This window comes from Schistocerca nitens, chromosome 3 (genome assembly GCF_023898315.1).
Source record: "Schistocerca nitens isolate TAMUIC-IGC-003100 chromosome 3, iqSchNite1.1, whole genome shotgun sequence".
NCBI classification, from domain to species: domain Eukaryota; kingdom Metazoa; phylum Arthropoda; class Insecta; order Orthoptera; family Acrididae; genus Schistocerca; species Schistocerca nitens.
In genome coordinates, this window is record NC_064616.1 from 653177836 (window position 1) to 653200962 (window position 23127).

Here is a 23127-nt window from a genome sequence, read left to right on the forward strand (position 1 = left end):
TTTGTGCAGTGGTTTCAAATATATCATTTTAGTATGAAGTAAACACATAATTTACACATACAGTTGCTTAAACTGTGCTACATCATCGAGTATTTTATACACTGAAGGAATGACTGCGGTTTGGCACTGAGCTCATTAAGCTCACTCAGATAAAGATGATACAGGAAACCGACCAAAGTTTTGTTCACAGAAACAAACTGGCAGTGTTCTTATGGGATTTAGGGGTAAACCATAGTCAGAATAACCAGTTGGGGATGTGAACACTACGTCTTCAGACTCAAAAGTTGCTGTCCTATCTCACTTGTTTAAACAACATGCTCTTTTCTTTACCTTTTTACACAATTCCAAACTGGTTTCCTTGTAATGCAGAACAACATTACATTCTTGCAATAAAATTTTAGTCAGTTGGCCTTTGTTATAGATTGTTACAAATCTTTATGTAATCTACATCATTTCCTGTGGTAGTAGGATATCATGTGCATAACAACTATTATGTTAGACTGAAGTCTCAAAGCAAGATAAATGCAGTTAACATTTGTACTTATGTATTCATGCGTGCACACACGCGCACACACACACACACACACACACACACACACACACACACGCACACACACAGACATACAAAAACAAGGAATTAGACATGTAATTGTTTACATAAACTATTTAGTTAATATTTGTTGGGAGTGGTTTTTACTGTCTTGGTGTAAATGTAAATACTGTAGTATTTTCTGTGAGAAGCATGACATAAGTAAGGTTTTAAATTATTTTTGAACACATCAGTTATCCTTATCAAAAATTAAAAATCCAGGATGGAATAATGACTATATTATGAAAAGATAAATTGCTGCACACCATAGAGAGGAGCTACTGAGTCACAGACAGGCACGAGAAAAATAATGAACAAACTTATGAGCTTTTGGCCATCAGGCCTTCTTCTGAAATAGACAAAACATCCACACAACCACAGACCACACACATGTAATCACTGTTTCTGGCCACTGAGGCAGTTACCTGTATGTTCTATGGAACCATTCTTATTTTTTAGTCATGATATTCAATATTTTAAAAGCTTTCCTTATTTAAAAGAGTTTTAAGCATCTTTTGTTAAAATATTTCTTATGTGATGCCCACATTCCAAGGAAGCTTTAAATGGGCAGTGGGTGGGAGGGGATTGTTTTTCATCTGCATTGTCTGTACATGATATTTGTAAATTTGATGTAGCTGAAATGCAAGTCAACTAGGTTTCACATCCTGGAAGATTACTTTATGGGGTCTGCAAAATTAGTTGCCAAAAGGTATTCTGTTAGACCAATTTGGAAGTGAATATCCCTATTTTGAATTTATATGAAACTTGATCATATTTGTGTACTGTAGTGAGTGTTACATGTCACTTATTCTACATTTGAAGACTGATATTTAATTTTTCTCATAAATTTATATTTATAAATGTACTAAATCTTCTGTTTTTGACAGCTAAAGAAAACTCGCAAAGACAAAGTTGTTGTGTACTGGGTAAGCTACTTAGAGAGTTACCAGAGAGTTCTCTTATTCACACAAGATGAGAGGATTGCTTATCAAGCACAAAGCAGAATTGAAGCAGAGAAGAGCAACTTGGAAATGTTTGTGTCCATCAGTGGTATTGGTATTTCACTTGTGAGTGATAATATTTTATTATTTTGAGTTTTCTTTTTTTTAATTTTCTAAGTAGTCAATAAAATTTAAAAATCAGTAAAATGGCTAATTTTACTGTACATAATCCCCATGATGAACATCATGATCTGGAACATGTTATCTGAATAACAGTTTCACATGTCTCATAGATTTTTATAGCTGAATATTGGTCAGTAACATGTTTGTATTTGTAATTGATGGGACATGCAGTACGGAGACCAAGACAATTAATGGATGGGAGTTAGAAAATACAGTCATAGCAAGGGATATATAAGCATGTTTTGGGGCAGGTTAGGGGACTGCTAAGTGAAACTGTATGAGAAAACTAGAGAGAACAGTACAACATGGGAACTAGCCATCAACAGGAAAGAATTAGACTAGATTTGTTATCTTGCTTTCAATACCTTAAAACATTTATAATGAAGGGTACTACCATATTTAAACATTCAACAAGACCTAGTAAACATCAGAATTTTTAATTCAATTTAATAAGATCCTGTAAGATGCAATTGTACGTCAGTTACTAAAATTAACTACACTGAATACATTCTTTGTCTTATTCCTAATCCACAGGACATTTAATTCAACCAGACCACATTGTTAGTGTATCACACATTCACAAAAAATATCCACTATCTTGTACAGAGGCAAGGTAAGTGAATTTTTCAGATAAGTGAATGAGATCACCAGCAAGGTTAAAATGAAAAATGAATGCAAAAACTTCCAAACAATGTTAATAAACATCTGACCCAACTGAATTTAGAGCAAAACAAAGGCTCAATTTCAGAGATTCAAAAGTTAATAAATAAACACTTAGTTACTGGAAGGATATTATTCAAACTCTCATATGGCTTGGTACAAAACACCACTGCAGCATATATTTAAAACTCAGACATTATAACCATCTCTTTATGCAAAATACACTGCTCTGCAACACTTAAGGATGAGATATATAAGCGAAATAACTTATTAACTACTCACTGAAAATTAATTAAAGTTTGGGAGCATGTTGTCAGAGATCACTCAGTTATGCACAGAAAGATGGACATCACATGGCATGAGGTCATGGCTCTAGTGGCAAATGGGTCCAAAGCCACAACATGATGCCAGCACTGAATGTGGCTGGTCCTGTAACATAAGGATGAGAAAAGACAGCTTGTGTCAACAGCAAGCAGTTATGGAGTATTATGGTGATGTTCTTTATTAAAATGTGGCACATAGACAGCATTTGGGGATGAAGGGCAAAGTGTAGCCCAGAAGTTTGGTATTGATCGCAGCAATGTTTCAAGTATGTAGGATGTGTTGAAAACCACATGCACTGCCGCCCAAAGGAGACGAAGTAGTTGAACATGATCAACTGCAACAGCAGATCAACAATACATTATGCCAGAGGCAAGAATGGACTCATACATCAAACAGTGGGTGCAATTACCACAAAATTTAACAGGTCTTCAAGGCATGCAATCTCACACTCCACAATGGCACAGTGACTGCATGGGGTTGATCTCTTTGCCTGATGTGCTAACAAGTTGGAAATACATAGTTCACACAGAAATACTGCCAGACATGAGTGTGTTGGTGGTCTAGGTGTTTTGGTATGTGAGGCATAATTTATGAGCACATACTCTCTTAAGAACCATGTCCCATCCTTTGTGATGCCCAGGAGACCATCATAAATCACAGTCACTTCAGTGTAATTATTGTCCTTGAATAAAAGAGTCATTTCTGTTTACCTTATTGCATATTTCTTTCAGTTACCTTCTGTACTGAAGAAGTTCTTTCTATATACAGTCCAAGTTTCATTGAACAATGTTATTTAGCAGTGACACATCATGTGAAAGTTACCTTCATCATTAAATGTAACTCACCAATGTAAATAGTGTCAGAACACTTCTTGCAGATGGTGATAACAAAGGAAAACTTAAAGCTAAAGTGCTGAAATCAATTCTCAGTTGTTTATTCATGAAGTAAAATTAGGGATTACTGCTCTGATTAAATTGCTATGTCCCTACACAAAGATTATCACTATACAGCATGTCAGGTGTGTAAGTATAGATATTGTGATCATTGGTACCTTAGTATGTACCCATGACAGTGTGTCTGTTGTTTTTTGTCTGTGTTTGACAGTCTTCGAACAAACACATCACATAATTTACTACCTGAAGTTTTCTGCACAGTCATAACTGCTCTGTGAAGTGGACTGTACCTTTCAGTATAGACTATCTTTTCCTGCCCACATATCCGCATTTCAATGCCCGAAGCAAATACTGATGTAATCTGGTTTATTAAACTGGCCACAGTCATCAGTAGAAATATCTGCACTTATACCCCTAGCGCCCTGTAGATTTCACTACCACACTTGTGCAAAAAGACTGAATTGCAAAAACCCAACAAGACATGTTGACCAACCAGCACAATTTTTAAAATACATATGGATTTTACAAGTGTATTAAATATGGTGTTAAATGTAATTTATTTCAGTTAATTTGAGTACAGAATTGTTTGCAGTGGTCAGCAGAGGCTACAAGTCACAACAGTCACAGTAGGACTAACCTATTGAACAATGGTTATATATCTCAAACCTATATCTGTGGCAAGATTATAGAATGTACTCTGAGTTCAAGCATGATATCCTGATTTGAACATAATTGTCTTCCCAGTAGCAACCATAAAGAATTCTGAAAACAAAAAACATACCAAAATGATCTCCCATTTTCAGCCACGACAACATTAACAACAGAGGGCAGAAATATCTAGATGGTTCACTATTTGTTAGCTATTCAGTACCACAACACAGGCCATAATGGAAATATGCTATGTGGTTAATGGCTCCAGACATTGTTGATCATTTCAAAAAAGCATCTGTGTCACCAACAGCATGCATGAACATATTTTTGTGGGGGAAGATGGGCTAAAGTTGCAACTCTAAGTGAAACTGAATTTTCAGGAAACCATGGCTATTAATTGAAGCTTGTAGCATATACATCCCGAGAAATATTGAAGGTGACAAATTATCATCAATCTACAATAATTTGTTAGTATAAATATTACACAGCTTAACTTTAGTGTGCAGATGGTGAATGGCAATATTGTTAAAAGTCCTCTTGCACTGATGCAACTTTCAGCATAGTTTAGTCATGAATCCATTGAATGATTGCTAACATATCTAGTCGACTGTCCAGTTTGGCTCTTCTGGGCAGTAAACTGTAGATAGTTCTGATGCTGCCTTGAGGCATGGTGTTGATATTTTAAAACTAACTATTGATACACTGTGTCTGTGTGAAGCTGTGTGTCTGCTTATATCCATGTTTGATGGGTAGATATCCATGGGAACTATTTGCATGATGTTAGGCATAGACATAATGTAGTCCATGTTGTGGGTGCCATCTACGGCATTTGACCAAACATGTATTGCACAGCTCTGGAGACTGGCCTTGCTGCATGGTGACCTCTCTGTGTGGCTGTGTACCACATCTTCTGGTGGATACAGCAGTTATACTTTAATGGATTAGTAGGAATATCAGTCAGAGCCAAAGACTTTTTGCAGATAATGTAGTAGTCTCTGAATAATTTATAACTTAACAAAATTAAATTAACATAAGGTCATATCAAGCAAGTACAATGATTGGCAGCTCATACTAAATGCTCATTCATTCATTCACACGTCATGTTCCATAAGGTGTTTTGCGCATATGGAATGAGTCAAGTTGTATGAGGTGTATTCAAAAAGTATGTACTGCTCTCTCCTAAAAATATATGTATTACAAAAAGCTTTTATTGACATTTCTAGTTTGCTACAAACCTACTTTGCTGTTGCATGTAACTGCTGTTCATTTCTGAGAAGCTTTTTCTTTTAAACATTGCAATAGCTTCTTCAAACCTTTTGCCACAGAAGTTCCCCCACAGAGAATTGAACCAGATGGCATTGGCAGATTTGAGTTCCTTGTATTCTTCAGACATCTGTACACCAAGCCATTGTTTCAAGTGTGGGAGGGGTTAAACTGGTTGCAAGATTGAGAATATAGTGTGGGTGACATTGCTGAATCATATTCTGGTATGGAAAATGATGTGTGGGCACACACACACGAGACAGTGTGATTCAATAAACAGAGTAAATGATAAACATTAATAAATGTAATGAAACAAATGTATCAAAATCATTTGGACTATGTAACAGTTACGTATATGTTAAGAGTATTAGGGTAAGGGGAACAATATAAACAAAAAATCATGCTATGCTATACCTAAATCTAAATTTTGTAACTGTTATATGTACTACAGAAATGGAAAGTTTGTTATTTAAGTATGAATAATTAAACTAACAACTGATATGCTGTCTTTTTACCAGCTGCACAAGACTCTGAAAGATAAGCTACAATCACAGTCACATTAAAATAAATAAAATAGATGTTGTAATCTTCCATCCCATACAAGCATACCATACCATAATGTATCTGTTATAACATCAAGTTTAACAAATATATTTCAGAATGACACAGCACGTATAAGTCACAGAGTAAGTTGACAAGCAAGACATGTGTACACGTTAGCATTCGAATGAGCACTTAATCCCAGTCTAGCGGCCGCTGCTTGGCTGGCCGCTTAGGTGGCACAGCTGCATGGCTGGCAGACAGCGCCGCACGTAGAGGACGCGCGTAATTGCGCGGTGGTGCTTTGAATGATCGGCAAGTCACAACACTTTTCCCCCCTTTGAAATTGTTGCACTGGTCTTGATGGAGGTGTCCTGGAGATGGCTAACTTCCATAGGCGTTGTTTGACTCGCCGTAATGTCTCGAGGAGGAGGCTTCCCGTACGGACGGAAGTGTCCCCGATGATAACTGGTCAAGATGACAGGAGACGTAGAGGTCGAATCTGCTGGGGCCCCCTGCACCAATCTGCCCGTTGTGGCAAGTCCAGTTGATATGACAGGAGATATGGGCGATGTGTTGGCGTCCGTTGGAGGAGGAGGCGAGTAGATTTGCTCTGACAGAGGATGGTCATCTGGTTCCTGCATGGGCACATCTCCTGATGGCATCCGTTCTTGTGCTGGCATCGCGATGATGGTGAGAGGGCTACGTTGTGAGTATTGAGAGATGCCAAGATCCCGAGCGTCAGGTAGGGCCAAAAGTGGTGTAGCAGCATTCGGAACAGTCGTTGCTGGCACACAAGGCTGAAGCTGGTCCGAATGACGCACTGCAACACCCGTGTCCATCTGGATTTCATACAGGCGTCTGCCACGGTGTCTTAAGATGCGGCCCGGGCTCCATTTTGGCTGCCTGGCATATCCCCGTACCCAGACGTGGTCGTCGGCAGTGAACCGGCCAAGGGAAGACACCCACGGCCGTGAGGTGGGAGGCCGCAGAAGATGGAGTAGTGTGCAGGGCTGTCAGCCATGTAAGAGCTCAGCCAGGCTGTGGTCGCCCATGAGGGTGAAACGGTAAGACGCCAGAAACTGGAGAAGCGCATCATCAGCAGCAGAAGAAGTCAGAAGTTTCCGCATCTGAGCCTTAAACGTGCGGACCAGTCGTTCAGCCTCACTGTTGGATTGTGGATGGAATGGCAGAGCCATTACATGCATAACGCCGTTATGAGCACAAAAATCCACAAATTCGGAAGAGGCAAATTGCGAACCATTATCAGTAACAAGAGTAGACGGGAGGCCTTCCAAAGAAAAAATGCAGGCGAGAGCACTGGTGGTTGCCGCGGTGGTAGGCGACGTGCAACGGACAATGAAAGGAAAGTTAGAGGAGGCATCAATTACGAGAAGCCAATAAGTACCTAAAAAGGGTCCCGCAAAGTCAGCATGAATGCGCTCCCAGGGCTTCTCAGACAAAGGCCACGGTGACAAAGATGACTTCGGGGCAGCGGCCTGTGACGCACAAGGGCCGCAGGCAGCGACCATGTGTGCTATTTCAGAGTCGATGCCAGGCCAGTACACATGACGGCGTGCCAGAGATTTTGTGCAAGACACACCCCAGTGACCTTGGTGAAGGAGGCACAAGACCGAAGCACGCAAAGACGCAGGTACCACGACACGCGGCGAAACATTGTCAGTGCAGAGAAGGATAACACCATCCCTAGCCGTGAGGCGATAGCGCAAAGTGTAGTAGTTCCGCAACGGATCAGAAGTCTTAGAGGGCGGGCGGTCTGGCCAACCCTTCTGAATACAGCGTAAAACCCGGGAGAGGGTAGGGTTAGAACTCGTAGCAGCCGCCAGCCTGTCCCCAGTGTTGGGGAACCTGTCCACAACCCGCTGCTCGGCAACATCCAGGTGGAAACAAAAGTTCGTGTTCGTCCCTATCGAATGCCAGATGAGGACCCATGGGAAGGCGAGACAGAGCATCAGCATTTGCATGGTGAGCCGTTGGCCGGAAATGAATCTCATAATTGAAACGAGACAAGTAAAGAGCCCAACGCTGTAGGCGGTGTGCAGCCTTGTCGGGAAGTGACGCTGATGGATGAAACAAGGAAACAAGTGGTTTGTGATCCGTAACAAGATGAAATTTTGAGCCATAGAGAAAAACACCAAACTTATGTAGAGCATAAATAATGGCCAAAGCTTCTTTTTCAATTTGAGAATACTTTTGTTGGGCATCCGTGAGCGTTTTGGAGACATAAGCAATGGGTTGTTCCGAACCGTCAGAAAAACGGTGCGCAAGGACTGCACCGACCCCGTATTGAGAGGCGTCTGTGGCAAGAACAAGATGTTGGCCAGGTCGATAAGTAGCCAGGCACGGGGCCTGTTTCAGCATAGTCTTCAATTTCTGGAAACCCGCACCGCATGACGGGGACCAGTGAAAAGCCACGTTTCTATGCAACAGGCGATGCAACGGCTGAGCCACCGAAGCCGCAGACAGTAAAAACTTGTGATAGTATGCTATTTTCCCCAAGAAGGCCTGCAGTTCCTTAACAGATGTAGGGCGAGGAAGGGCATCGATTGCAGCGACAGTTTGCTGAAGCGGACGAATACCCTCCCGAGAGAGTTGAAACCCCAAGTACGTGATAGATGCCTGAAAAAATTTTGATTTCTGAAGATTACACTTAAGACCGGCAGTCTGTAAGACATGAAAAAGTGTGCAGAGATTTTGAAGAGCCAGTGACAACAATGTCGTCCATGTAATTGATACACCCAGGGACAGGGAGCAATAACTGTTCAAAGAAACTCTGAAAGAGAGCAGGGGCGCTAGCAACCCCGAATGGCAAGCGTTGGTATTGATAGAGGCCGAAAGGCGTATTAAGGACCAGAAACTGCCGGGAAACAGCATCGATAGGAAGTTGATGATAAGCTTCTGACAGGTCAATTTTAGAAAAATACTGGCCTCCAGCAAGTTTAGTGAACAGTTCTTCAGGACGGGGCATAGGGTAAGTGTTAATGAGGCATTGAGCATTTACAGTGGCTTTGAAAACACCAAAGAGACAAATATCACCATTTGGCTTAGCAACGACGACGACGGGAGAGGACCACTCACTGGAAGTGACAGGAAGCAAGACCCCTGAAGTAGTGAGACGATCCAACTCCCGTTTTACCCGATCACAAAGGGCCACAAGAATGGGCCGAGCCCGAAAAAACGTAGGGCGAGCAGTGGGTTTGAGCATAATATGAGCTTCAAAGTCGTTTGCATGGCCTAACCCAGGAGAAGAAAGGGATGAAAATGTCGTCGACAAGGAATCCAGTTGAGCATAAGGAACAGCATCAGAGACAATATTGACAGAGTCATCTATGGAGAACCCAAAAACGCAAAAGGCATCGAAACCAAAAAGATTTTCTGCTTTGCTGTGGTCGACCACAAATATGGGAACAGTGCGAACGACAGATTTGTAAGATACCTCAGCATTAAACTATCCCAAGAGAGAAATTTTCTGTTTATTGTGCATCCATAATTGCCGAGTGACAGGTGACAGGAGTGGACAACCCAACTGAAGATACGTCTGTGAACTAATTATAGTGGCAGCAGAAGCGGTATCCACTTGCATGCGAACATCTCAACCAACGATTTGAACGGTGAGGAATAACTTCCCTGAAAGGGAAGAAGTGCGATTGACAGACAACACAGAATCAGAATCAGCATCATGTTCATGAACATCATGTATGTGGTCGGATTTGCAAACGGAAGACACATGACCTTTCTTTTTGCAATTGTGACACACAGCCCAACGTTGGGGACAATCCTCGCGTGAATGTTTCGTAAAACACCGCGGACATGACGGAAGATGCCGGGGGTTTTGCACCAGTTTCTTAGCGGGTTGTTTACGGCTAGGCCGAGGCTGCGCGTGGGAGTGCACTGCGGCCATGTCGGCTGGCGGGGACGGCGTGTCGTCAACAGCACACAGAGGTTGTATTTCGCCGACACCACCCCACGCCTCTATTTGCGCCCCTGCGGCGCGAGAAATTTCAAAAGACTGCGCAATGGAGAGAACTTCATCTAGAGTCGGATTCGCCAACTGAAGGGCACGTTGCCGAACTTCTTTGTCGGGTGCCGACCGGATAATAGCATCACGTACAATGGAATCGGCATAGGATTCTTTGTGAACGTCAGTAACAAATTGACACTTTCGACTGAGGCTGTGAAGTTCAGCAGCCCAAGTGCGATAGGATTGATGTGGCTGTTTTTGACAACAATAAAAAGCAACACGAGAGGCTACCACATGCGTTTGCTTTTGAAAATAGACAGACGGAAGTGAGCACATTTCAGCAAAGGACAAAGATGCAGGATCCTTCAAAGGAGCCAATTGCGACAAAAACCGATACATTTGAGGTGAAATTCAGGAAAGGAACAGAGACTTACATGGTTGTTCGTCAGTGACATGAAATGCCAAGAAGTTCTGTCAAAGACGTTTTTCATAATCAGACCAGTCTTCCGCCGTCTCATCGTAAGGAGGAAAAGGAGGTACAGCCAATGACGAGAAATGCCCCGCATTTGACGCCGCTACAAAATCGCGAATCGCCGCTGTTAGAAGCGTTTGCTGTTCAAGGAGATTTTGCAATAGTTGCTCGACAGTAGCCATGGAACCCTGTGGGTCAACGGTGAAAAGGAAAAATCCACTACCTCGTCGCCAATTGTTATAACACCAAGTTTAACAAATATATTTCAGAACGACACAACACATATAAGTCACAGAGTAAGTTGACAAGCAGGACATGTGTACATGTTAGCATTCGAATTAGCACTGAGTCCTAGTCTAGCGGCCGCTGCTCGGCTGGCCGCTTAGGTCGCGCAGCTGCTGCATGGCTGGCAGACAGCGCCGCACGTAGAGGATGCGCGTATATGCGCGGCAGCGCTTTGAATGATCGGCGAGTCACAACAATATCTCTTTTCAAATAGTTTTAAGCATGAAGCTGGTCATTAATATTTTTATGTGCATTTTTGATAAAACCTCACACTATTATTGCACTACATAACTCTAACTGGGAAGAAATAATTAAAAATACAAAAAGATTTCACTTTCCGGCAGCTGTGGCCAAGCGGTTCTAGGCACTTCAGTCTGGAACCGCGCGACCGCTACGGTCGCTGGTTCGAATCCTGCCTGAGACAGGATTTAAGAATTTTGTGTGTCTCTCAATACAAATATAACAGACTGTTTAATAGAGAATTACAGTGTGAAATATATAGATAGACCTTCCTATTTTATTTTGAAGTACCTCCTCTGTTCCAAAATAAATTATGAGATGATGAAACCTTATTGTTACCAGCAATTTGAGTCAACAGCTTCATTAAAGGTACATTACCTACCTCCAGTTATGTTTCAATGAGGACTAAAATACTGTAGAATAAATTTGAAGGTGTATTACACAACAAAAGTAAACGTTAACTCTGACAGATGTAACCTGCTTGGAAATTTGTTACACTGTTTTTCAACATGATCTACTTGGGCCTGTACTTTATTCAAGTCAGCACTTAACTGTTCACCTAGCAGTTTACTGCCTTCAGCAACTTGATTTATATGGATAGTTAGCTCACCTTTTACTGTTGCAGCGTTATTCTTACATTCTTGTTTCAAATTTGTCCTCTCATGCTTTCATTAAGCTGTGGTATCTCATTTCTTACAGAATCACTTAAGCCTGAAATTCTGTGATCCATTTCCCCTGAATTTCCTCTTTCAAATTTTTCCATTTGTCATCAAACTGTTCTGTGTGTTTTATAAACCCCTGACAGATTCCAGAAATAAATCCACTTATTTTGCTATACATATCAGAGTTAAAAGATTGTAAACTTTCAGTTCAGTTTCATATAATTCATACTTATTCTAGTTTTTATGGAAGAAACTTACTTTATCCGTGTAATACCTGTTTCAAACCACAGCTTTACAAAATTTAGATTGTGACATGATTTTCAGGGAACTGACTCAAACAAACATCAGAAGGAATTAGCATATTTAAGTATAACAGACTCAGCAGCACTGTGGGAAGTCATTGTGGCCAATAAATGGAAAATACTTACTTTGGAACTAGCCTCCTGGATTGAAGATAAATGGAAACATGATTTGAAGACAGCACAAATGAAAGATTATGTTCATGTAAGTCCTTGAAAAATGTTTGTGGGTATATTTAACGTCATGTATTTAATGAGTGTATACACTTGAAGTATATTGGCACTCATACTTACCATAGAATAGGCACTTGTGAAGTTATTGAAGTTATTTACAGTATTTCTCTGTTTCACTGTCAGAATTTTAAAGATGGGTATTAATTCAATGTTAATCCTTATGCGGTCATGCGGCTTTTCGTAACATTAATAGTCACGCGGGATATTGCTAACACCTCAAATAAAAGTGGCTATAATGACATTGTTGTGCAGCATGTCACTGATATGAATATGTTTACTTCACAAATGGCTATTTAGAATGTTATCTCCCGATACATTACCATTTTATTTAATGTTACTTTAGTATTAAACTGAGTTGTTTGAAACATATTCAATAATTCCCATTTTCTTACAATATTTTGTTTAATTATTTATTTCTGTTATTCTTCATAGTGTATTACAGGTATAAGACATTACACATATAATTAAACATTTGTTCAGTCAACTCATACAAACATTTTATGAAATCAGTCACTCTCACTGGCTGCAAGGGATGCATTATTGTAACACTTTTCACACACATTTCTCATGTACTTTACACACATAACTTTCAAACATTGAGCACAGTGCAATTTAACTTTTATATCTTTACTCCGAGGACAAACTGTGCAGTGCCTGGGCTTAAGTATTCTTTGTTCAGAAGGTGGTGCATTGTTGCTCTCTTCAATTCCCACCATTTTAGTAGCTTTCTGTCTAACCAGTTTAGGCAGGGAGTGAGTGGCTGCTCTCTTGCACACTATGGGATTTACTAATGACCTTTCAACATCACATAAATCCTCTCATTGTTATTATTTGCATATATGATGAAGGCATTAATGCAAGCAATGTCAATAATTCAGAAAAATACAGCAAGTGTCAAGCGTCTAGTTTTTCATGAGGTTGAATAAGTAGCACACATTTCATCTGTTGTGTCCACACCTGTTTTGGTCTTATTGTACATTGTTATAATTTCTGTTTCTTTTCCTCCACGGTGTTAGTGTCAGTGGCACCATCATGATGTAAAGGTGAAAGGAGAGTAATGTTTTTGCCCTTCTTTGGCACATATCAAACTATGATGATATCCTTTGTGAATCCAAAAAGGCTGCTTCTAAGTTCACAACCTCTCATGCAAACAAAGTCTTATTCTTTCTAAGAGTTCCTACTACTGTAAGTGTCTTTCGGAGCTCTTCAGCCAGTGGTACGGAACAAAATCAGTTGTCTAGTGTCATGTTGTGTCCTGTACTTTCGATAGGCCATACAAGTATATTTACTATCTCCTTACGCAAGTTTGGCAGTACAAAGGGACCCTCTGGCTGTTTCCCAATCTAGATTTCTATCCCCAAAGTATACCATGTTCTTGCATCACATAAGGTGAAAATTTTCAAACCGTATTTCACAGGCCTGCTTGGTGTATACTGTTGGAAACTGCATTTGCCTCTAAATGCAACCAGTTGTTAATAAACTGCCATATATTCAGACACAGTATAATTAATGACACAGTTGGACATGAATAATTCAAACACTTCTCTGAACACAGCTAGGCAATCAAGTTCTCTATGCTGTGTTCTGTCTCGAATATCATCGAATCTGAAAAAAAGCAACAAGAAACAAAAGCGCCATAAACTCATTTTTGCATGAAATATTGAAATTACAAAACCATTTGTGTCCCATAAGTCTTCCAGATTTTTGTGTCCTGCCCTGTAATGCCCAGCCAATATCAACAGACCCAGAAGAGATTTGATTTCTTCCTCATTTGTTGGTTTTGCATCACGGTCTCCTGTGAAATTTGATGCAATGTGTTGTATGTAAGCCGGCTGTGGTGGCCGAGCGGTTCTAGGCACTACAGTCTGGAACCGCGCGACTGCTACGGTCGCAGGTTCAAATCCTGCCTCGGGCATGGATGTGTGTGATGTCCTTAGGTTGGTTAGGTTTAAGTAGTTCTAAGTTCTAGGGGACTGATGACCTCAGAAGTTAAGTCCCATAGTGCTCAGAGCCATTTTTTTGTTGGATGTAAATATTTCCACATGATGTAATCATTCTAATTATTATGTCATTCATAAATATCGAAAAACAGGCCACAGCAGTTTTCGCAGATTTTGCGATATCTTTCACACCAGGGAGATGAATAGTTCTTACGTTGCAGCTAGGACAATTTTTCATTCATTTTGTAACCTTATCCTTTCCAATAAAAAAATCATGCTTGCTTTCATTATCCGCTGCACGTTGCACTTACTTGCGGTTCCAGTTCCAGGTTGTCTTCATCCTCCGTTTCCATGTCACTGTGATGAGAGAGAACTTTACAACTGTCTGTTTCCTCCTCTTCCTCTTCTCCTCCTTCAAAAGTTTTTTCTAAGAACTCTTTCAGAAGCTTCCACACTCTTTCTTGTTTTATTTCATGATGATCCATAGCTGTTCTAACTGCACAAAGCGACAAAATACAAGCAGCTGCTACGGAACACAACTGTGTGCTTTCTTTCAGTACTGCAACATAAAGAGTCGCACGGTGTGCAGACAACACCCCAATGCACATTGCTGCATGTTTTCTTGGAACTTGAGCTTCCATTGTACATTCTATTGTTACTCAAAGCTTTCACATTATGTCCTAGAAAGGTACCAAAGAACATGACGTTATACTCCTATCCATTATGTAATAATCCATCAACAAGGATGACTGTGGTGTTATGAACACCCTGCGCGACCTCTTAAGGGTTAATTTACTGTGAGAATAACTAGTAGATTTATGTTATTATTTGATGTGTAAAATTTTAACACATACAAATATGTCATTACATTATCAATTGTTCTCAGTGGAAGACAGGTCAAATAATTTCAAGAGCCAAGGAAGTGTTATAGTCATGTCCGCAGAATATTCAACAAGACAATTTATGGTATGGTGTGGCAGTGTGTTGTCTTGCCTAACAAAATGGTTCTTAGTGGGCTACTGTATACAGTGGAAGAGGAATGAATGCACATCATATGCCAACAGTCTCTGTATTGGGAAAATTGACTGCAAACACATTAGAAATTAAGTGTAAATAGTCCTCATTCTGTGATACACCTAATCATTTGCACTTTATCCACTGGTCCATTTGCATCAAATGATTGTCAATGCATCTGTACCAGTGCCCTAAGTGCCTACCAACAAGTACTAAGACTCACAAGTTCTCTGGCCTGAGCATCTAAATTTCCCATACTCGTATAACCTCTGTGCTGTGTGACTTAAGGAAGTCATGTGGCAGTGTGGTTTGCTACCTCATAGTAGGACGATGGTTCTGGATAAAGTGACATCATACATACCTACATTGTTGTCCAGAAATGAACTGGGTAGTTTCAAGAAAGAATTCTTCACTCTGTTGTGTATTATATGCCTCCTGGCAGATTAAATCTGTGTGCTGGACTGAGACTTGCACCTCTCTGGCATACAGTTTTAACCTGTCAGGAAGTTTGCCTTAGTAGTTACCTGATGCACTGAGAACTGTTTATACACTGACACAGTCTGAGCTGTTCAACAGTGATCACTGCCATCTGCATTTTATTTATTGTTGCAGCTGAATTATGATCCTTCTGAAGCTGAAGAGACTACATTTTGACATTGACTCCATAAGATGAAAAAGTTGTAAGGAGCTATGATGATTCATGATCATTCAACAGCCATAAAAATCTCAAGTAGAACAATTAGAATTAAGATCCGGGACATACAATGTGGGCTGAACGTCTTACAGGCATTTCATAAAGATAAACGTTATTTATGTATGGATGAGTGTTGACCAATGTAAAGATGGTACAGAGGTACTGACTCATAATAGGTAACATATGATGACAAAGGATACTCATGACATACAACTGTATTATCAGAATTCCCATAACTATTACCATAGGTAACCTTAAATTATAATGCTATGGCTCTCCACACAATGATTCCAAGTGACATGGTGCTGTGGTAAGACAGTGGTAATCTCCTAGTGATTACTTGCAATTAGCATATTACCCACCGTTTTGAAAGCATTGGAATGTATTGTTCATGGCCTAATCACTGAACACTTGTACAAATTCAACCTATATGACAAATATGAGTCTGGGCTTTGTAAACCCTATAGTGCAAACACTGCACTAGTTATGGTAAATGATGACCTGAAATATGCCATCAACAACTGTGAGGCAATAACATCAGCACTTCTAGACTGTAGCAATGCTTTAGATACTTTCAATTTTGACACACTGCTCAGAAAAATATGACAGCTAAATTTATCAGACAGTGCACTGAAGTGATTTGAAACCTACTTGAAAATCAGACAGCAGTGTTGTGTCTGTGGGAATGAAAAATCATACTGGGAACATTTTCCCTCAAGAGTATCACATGGGTCAGTCTCAGGCCCAGTTGTGTCTTTCTTATTTGTCAGTGTCATTTCACTGGCTTGGTCCTTCTGTAAAAATAGTTTGTCTACCAACGACCTCCAGTTTTACCCATTTTGCAGGTATAAATGCTGAGGTCTTACAGATGATGATGATGATCTGTTTTCAGCAGTAACATGGGTGAAAATCCTGGGGCTGACACTAAATGCTAAAAAGTTGCATTTAATCTTTGTATCCTTTCAGAAATGAAGGATATTCTCTTGCATGCCATGGACCAGGGATGCACAATTTTAACCTATTTTAATCTTAGTTGTGCATCCTTTGTGGACTCACATTTTAATATGCACCTGAAGATGGGACATATGTCCTGAAACTAGGTTTGCTTCCCCTTTTTAGAAATGAATAATTTTTACAGCTGTAGCAGATTTTATCATTGATGAGAAATGACTAAATTTAAAAATCCACAAACAATTATCTCATATTCAGCTTGACAGTATGTCAGTACTTTATCAGAAAATAGTGAGTACTTGGATGTAGCATTGTATGAGCATCTCAGCTCGGTAGAGAATTCTGTCTCAATGTGCCAAAAGACTCCTGACTACCTCTATGTCCTCACAAAGTCTTGGAACATATTTCGACAGGATGTGAACTGTAAAATGATGCAAGCACTCGTTCTACCAAACCTCAACTATTGTCATGTAATTCAAAATGATATGAGCAGTTCAAACACAAGACAGTTAGAACAAATAATGAATTCTTGTGTGTTACATCTGCAGCATCCACTGATTTGACCATGTTATTGCTTCATATGTCAAGTTAGGGTCGTCGTGGTGGCTACTACTTCACCAGCTCCTCATCTCTCAAGTACCCCATTACCGCACATAAGAGATTAAACATCTTTCATGCCATCATAATTGAAATACAATGTACCATTTATCTCATATCCTAGCTGCGCCCACTCACAAAACAAATACGTCCACAAACTCCTTTGCTGTACTTCTGTCCGCCTCTGGAACAAGTTGCCCTGTACTCTGTACACAATTCAGTGGCCAGATGCATTTAATAAGAAGTTGAAGCATGTCCTTTTGTTACCCTTATAACATGTTCCTCAAAAGTTAATGTATGAGGCCAACTTCCCCACTGTCAAGTAGCAAAGTCAATGCCCTTTTCTTCAATCAGTTCTGTTCCGTTCCCTTTTCCTTCCTCTATGAGTAACACCATGTTTGTTTCCCTTATATTCTTTATATTTATTATGATTTTCTTCTTTCCCTCCCTGCTCCACTTCTTTCTCTCATACCCACTGCTGTTGGCACACATAACTGAAATCACACCTTAGTGTAATTTCTAAATACTGTACTAATCATGTACAAATAGAAACTGTGTGTGTGTGTGTGTGTTTGTATTTGTGTGTGTGTGTGTGTGTGTGTGTGTGTGTGTGTGTGTGTGTGTGTGTGTGTGTTTTCTTTTATCTGTATTACTGTAATCTTTAATTTCTAAATGTAGTATAATATTCTTACTGAAAGACCAAATGGTAAAAGAACAGACCCGCAAAATGCCAGACCAATATCCCTAACTTCACTTTGCTGCAGAATCCTTGAACATATTCTCAGTTTGAATATAATAAACTTTTTTGCAACTGAGGAGCTTATGTGCACCAATCAGCATGGTTTTAGAAAGTATCACTCATGTGAAACTCAGCTTGCGCTTTTCTCACATGGTATACTGAGAACTACGGATAAAGGCAACAGGCAGATTCCATATTTCTAAATTTCCAGAAAATATTTGACATGCTGCCCTATTGCAGGCTGTTAACAAAGGTATGAGCATAAGGAATTAGTTCACAGATATGTGAATGGCTCAAAGACTTCTTAAATAATTGAACCCGGTATGTTGTTCTCGATGGCGACTGTTCGTCAGAGACAAGGGTATCACCAGGAGTGCCCCAGGGAAGTGTAGTAGGACCACTGTTGTTCTCTATATACATAGGTGATTTGGTTGACAGGGTGGATAACAATCTGTGGTTGTTTGCTGATGCCATGGTGTATGGTAAGGTGTCAAAGTTGAGTGACTATAGTAAGACAAAAGATGACTTAGACAAAATTTCCAGTTGTGATGAATGGCAGCTAGCCCTAAATGTGGAAAGATGTAAGTTAATGCAGATGCATGGGAAGATGAAACATGTAATGGTCAGATACAGTACTGCTAGTGTCCTGCTTGGCACAGTCTAGTCATTTAAATATCTGGGCATAACATTGAAAAGCGATGTGAGACGGAACAAGCATATGAGAACTGTGGTAGGGAGACTTGGGAGAATTTTAGGAAAGAGTGGTTCATCTGTAAAGGAGACCACATACAGGACTCTGGTGTGACCTATTCTTGAATACTGCTTGAGTGTTTGGGATGTGGACCACATCGGATTGAAGGAAGACATTGAAGCAATTGAGAGGCAAGCTGCTAGATTTGTTACCAATAGGTTTGAACTGCATGTACGTGTTATTGAGATGCTTCTGGGAACTCAAATGGGAATCCATGGAGGGAACACAACATTCCTTTTGAGAAACGCTATTGAGAAAATTTAGAGAACCGTTATTTGAAGCTGTCTGCTGAATGATTCTACTGCTTTCAATATACATTGCAAGTAAAGTCCACAAAGATAAGATACAAGGCATTAAGACTCACACAGAGGCATACAGTCATTTTCCCCTTGCTCTCTTTGTGAGTGCAACAAGAAAGGAAATGACAAGTAGAAGTACAGGATACCCTCTACTGCACACTGTATGGTGGCTTCCCGAGTATCTGTGTAGATGTAGATGCAGAAACATATGTAATGTAAAATATGTAGAATTCCTGGTTAGACATAACAGAGGGCCTGATGGCCCAAATTTTGCAAGGTTTAATAAATAAACAAATTATGTTTGGGAAAATAGAGGTTCAGATACTTGTCATAGCATCCAGATTTAGGTTTTCCGTGATTTCCCTGCCTACTTTCATTCACTGCTTTTGTATGGCATCATATTCTGGGGTAATTCATCGTTGAGTAGAAAATTATTCATTGCTCAAAAACGTGTAATCAGAATAATTGCGGGAGCCCACCCACGGTCATCCTGCAGACATCTACTTAAGGATCTAGGGATCCTCACAGTAACCTCACAGTATATATATTCACTTATGAAATTTGTTGTTAATAATCCAGCCCAGTTCAAAAGTAATAGCAGTGTGCATAGCTATAACACCAGGAGAAAGGATGATCTTCACTATGCAGGGTTAAATCTGACTTTGGCACAGAAAGGGGTAAATTATGCTGCCACAAAAGTCTTTGGTCACCTACCAAACAGCATCAAAAGCCTGACAGATAGCCAACTAACATTTAAAAATAAGTTAAAAGAATTTCTAGATGACAACTCCTTCTACTCATTGGCTGAATTTTTAGATATACAAGGGCAGTTCAATAAGTAATGCAACACATTTTTTTTCTGAAACAGGGGTTGTTTTATTCAGCATTGAAATACACCAGGTTATTCCCCAATCTCTTAGCTACACAACACTATTTTTCAATGTAATCTCCATTCAATGCTACGGCCTTACGCCACCTTGAAATGAGGGCCTGTATGCCTGCACGGTACCATTCCACTGGTCAATGTCGGAGCCAACGTCGTACTGCATCAATAACTTCTTCATCATCCACGTAGTGCCTCCCACAGATTGCGTCCTTCATTGGGCCAAACATATGGAAACCCGACAGTGCGAGATCGGGGCTGTAGGGTGCATGAGGAAGAACAGTCCACTGAAGTTTTGTGAGCTCCTCTTGGGTGCGAAGACTTGTATGAGGTCTTGCGTTGTCATGAAGAAGGAGAAGTTCATTCAGATTTTTGTGCCTACAAACACGCTGAAGTCGTTTCTTCAATTTCTGAAGAGTAGCACAATACACTTCAGAGTTGATCGTTTGACCATGGGGAAGGACATTGAACAGAATAACCCCTTCAGCGTCCCAGAAGACTGTAACCATGACTTTACCGGCTGAGGGTATGGCTTTAAACTTTTTCTTGGTAGGGGAGTGGGTGTGGCGCCACTCCATTGATTGCCGTTTTGTTTCAGGTTCGAAGTGATGAACCCATGTTTCATCGCCTGTAACAATCTTTGACAAGAAATTGTCACCCTCAGCCACATGACGAGCAAGCAGTTCCGCACAGATGGTTCTCCTTTGCTCTTTCTGGTGTTTGGTTAGACAACAAGGGACCCAGTGGGAACAAACCTTTGAATATCCCAACTGGTGAACAATTGTGACAGCACTACCAACAGAGATGTCAAGTTGAGCACTGAGTTGTTTGATGGTGATCCGTCGATCATCTCGAACGAGTGTGTTCGCACGCTCCGCCATTGCAGGAGTCACAGCTGTGCACGGCCGGCCCGCACGCGGGAGATCAGACAGTCTTGCTTGACCTTGCGGCGATGATGACACACCGCTTTGCCCAATGACTCACCGTGCTTTTGTCCACTGCAAGATCACCGTAGACATTCTGCAAGCGCCTATGAATATCTGAGATGCCCTGGTTTTCCGCCAAAAAAAACTCGATCACTGCCCGTTGTTTGCAACGCACATCCATTACAGACGCCATTTTAACAGCTCCGTACAGCGCTGCCACCTGTCAGAAGTCAATGATACTATACGAGACGAAGCGGGAATGTTTGAAAATATTCCACAAGAAATTTCCGGTTTTTTCAACCAAAATTGGCCGAGAAAAAAAATGTGTTGCATTACTTATTGAACTGCCCTCGTAAATTAAGGGGGGGGGGGGGGGGGGAAGGAGCAACTTAAACATTAATGTCATGCAATATTTTGTGTAATGTAATATCTTGCACAGACATCTTTTATCAACCGACACGTTCCACATCATTACGAAGTGTCGTATTCATGATCTATGGAACAAGTATTAATCTGATTCTTGAGTTTCTCCCGGCGAATTTGATAATCAAAATATCCACGGGTGTACTGCCGGTCTACAGTGTCCAACGGGCACAATATTTCGGCGATCATACATGTCGCCATGATGATGGCGACATGTATGATCGCCGAAATATTGTGCCCGTTGGACACTGTAGACCGGCAGTACACCCGTGGATATTTTAAGTATTAATCTAATCTAATCTAATCCTTTTAAGGGTAATACCTGGATGATTCCTTTGAAAAAGAGCAACGCTAGTGCATCTCTCCAAAACATTGCCAGAATATGTCCTCTCTCCTCAGCACCATCATACTTGAATACAATGGTCATCTAAGACAGGGCATTACCAGTATTCATCACAGAAAATGATATATGCCATCAGTCATCAGCAATCCATGTTTTTGAGGTAAAGAACCATTCAAAAGGTGGCCATGTGTTGTGTGTTTTAAAGATCCTGTGCGTGAATAGGTTTACTGATACATTATACACTAATTGAGCAGAACATTGACCATCAACCTACTATTAATATAGACCTGTCAACTGGTGCGGAATGACTACTAGTCAGACACACACACACACCATGGATGTAGTATCAGCGAGTGTGATATCCATGTATGGAATGGATAGGGCACACAATCTATCCGAGTTTCACTGAGGGCAAATTGTGACAGCTTGGAGGCTTGGAATGAGCATTTCACATACTGCAAGACTTGTTGGGTCTTCAAGGAGTGCTGTGGTGATTGTCTTCATTACATGGTGAAACCAAGGTGCAACCATGTCCAGACATCGTTGGGTTGGGCAACCACCACTCATTGCAGATGCTGAAACTCATAGGCTGGGCAGTCTGGTAAAACAGGACAGGCAGCAAACTGTGGTGGACCTAACATCAGACTAAACTCTGGGCAGAGTAGTTGTGTGTCTGAACACACAGTGAACTGAACACCCCTAACGATGGACCTCCACAGCCTACGACCCATGCATGTGCCACTATTAACAATATGACATTGACAACTATGACTGAAATGGATATGTAACCATTAAAACTGGATGTTGGTGCAGTGGCAGAATGTTGCATGGTCTGATGAATGCTGATACCCTCTTCAGCATGCCAATGGGAGGGTGCAAATCCATTGTCTTGCAGTGGAATATCTCCTTGACACTGTTACTGCGGGGTAGAGACAAGCTGGCAGTCGCTTTCTCTGGGGAATGTTCATGTGGGAATCTATGGGAGCTCATGCAAGACACCTCGATACCCAAGAAGTCCAGTTCACTTGTTGCAGACCATACGATGATCATGCTTCCCGACGGCAGTGGCATCTATCAACAAGATCATGCACTATGTCACAGGGTCAGTAGTGTGATGGTGTTGTTCCAAGAACACAGTGGTGAGTTCTAGTTGATGTGCTGGTCTCCCAACTTGCCAGATCTGAACCTGAACAAACACATCTGGGATGTGATTGAATGTGGCATCAGAGCTCATCACCCCCCTCCCCAGTATTTGCGGGAATGAGATGACTTTTCTGTACAGATGTGATGCCAACTCCCTCCAGTGACCTACCAAACCCTCATTGCCTCCATGCTCCAACACGTCACTG

General features: G+C 40.8%; 1 protein-coding gene across 1 annotated transcript in view; it reads left to right on the forward strand.

Annotated features, from left to right (window-relative positions):
- LOC126248619 (intermembrane lipid transfer protein VPS13A-like) overlaps positions 1-23127 on the forward strand; it is a 764418-nt gene that overhangs the window by 600995 nt on the left and 140296 nt on the right. The window contains exons 51-52 of the mRNA XM_049949782.1: positions 1477-1656; positions 12010-12189. Of these exons, the coding sequence (XP_049805739.1) occupies positions 1477-1656; positions 12010-12189 (360 nt within the window). The remainder of the gene's footprint in view (positions 1-1476; positions 1657-12009; positions 12190-23127) is intronic.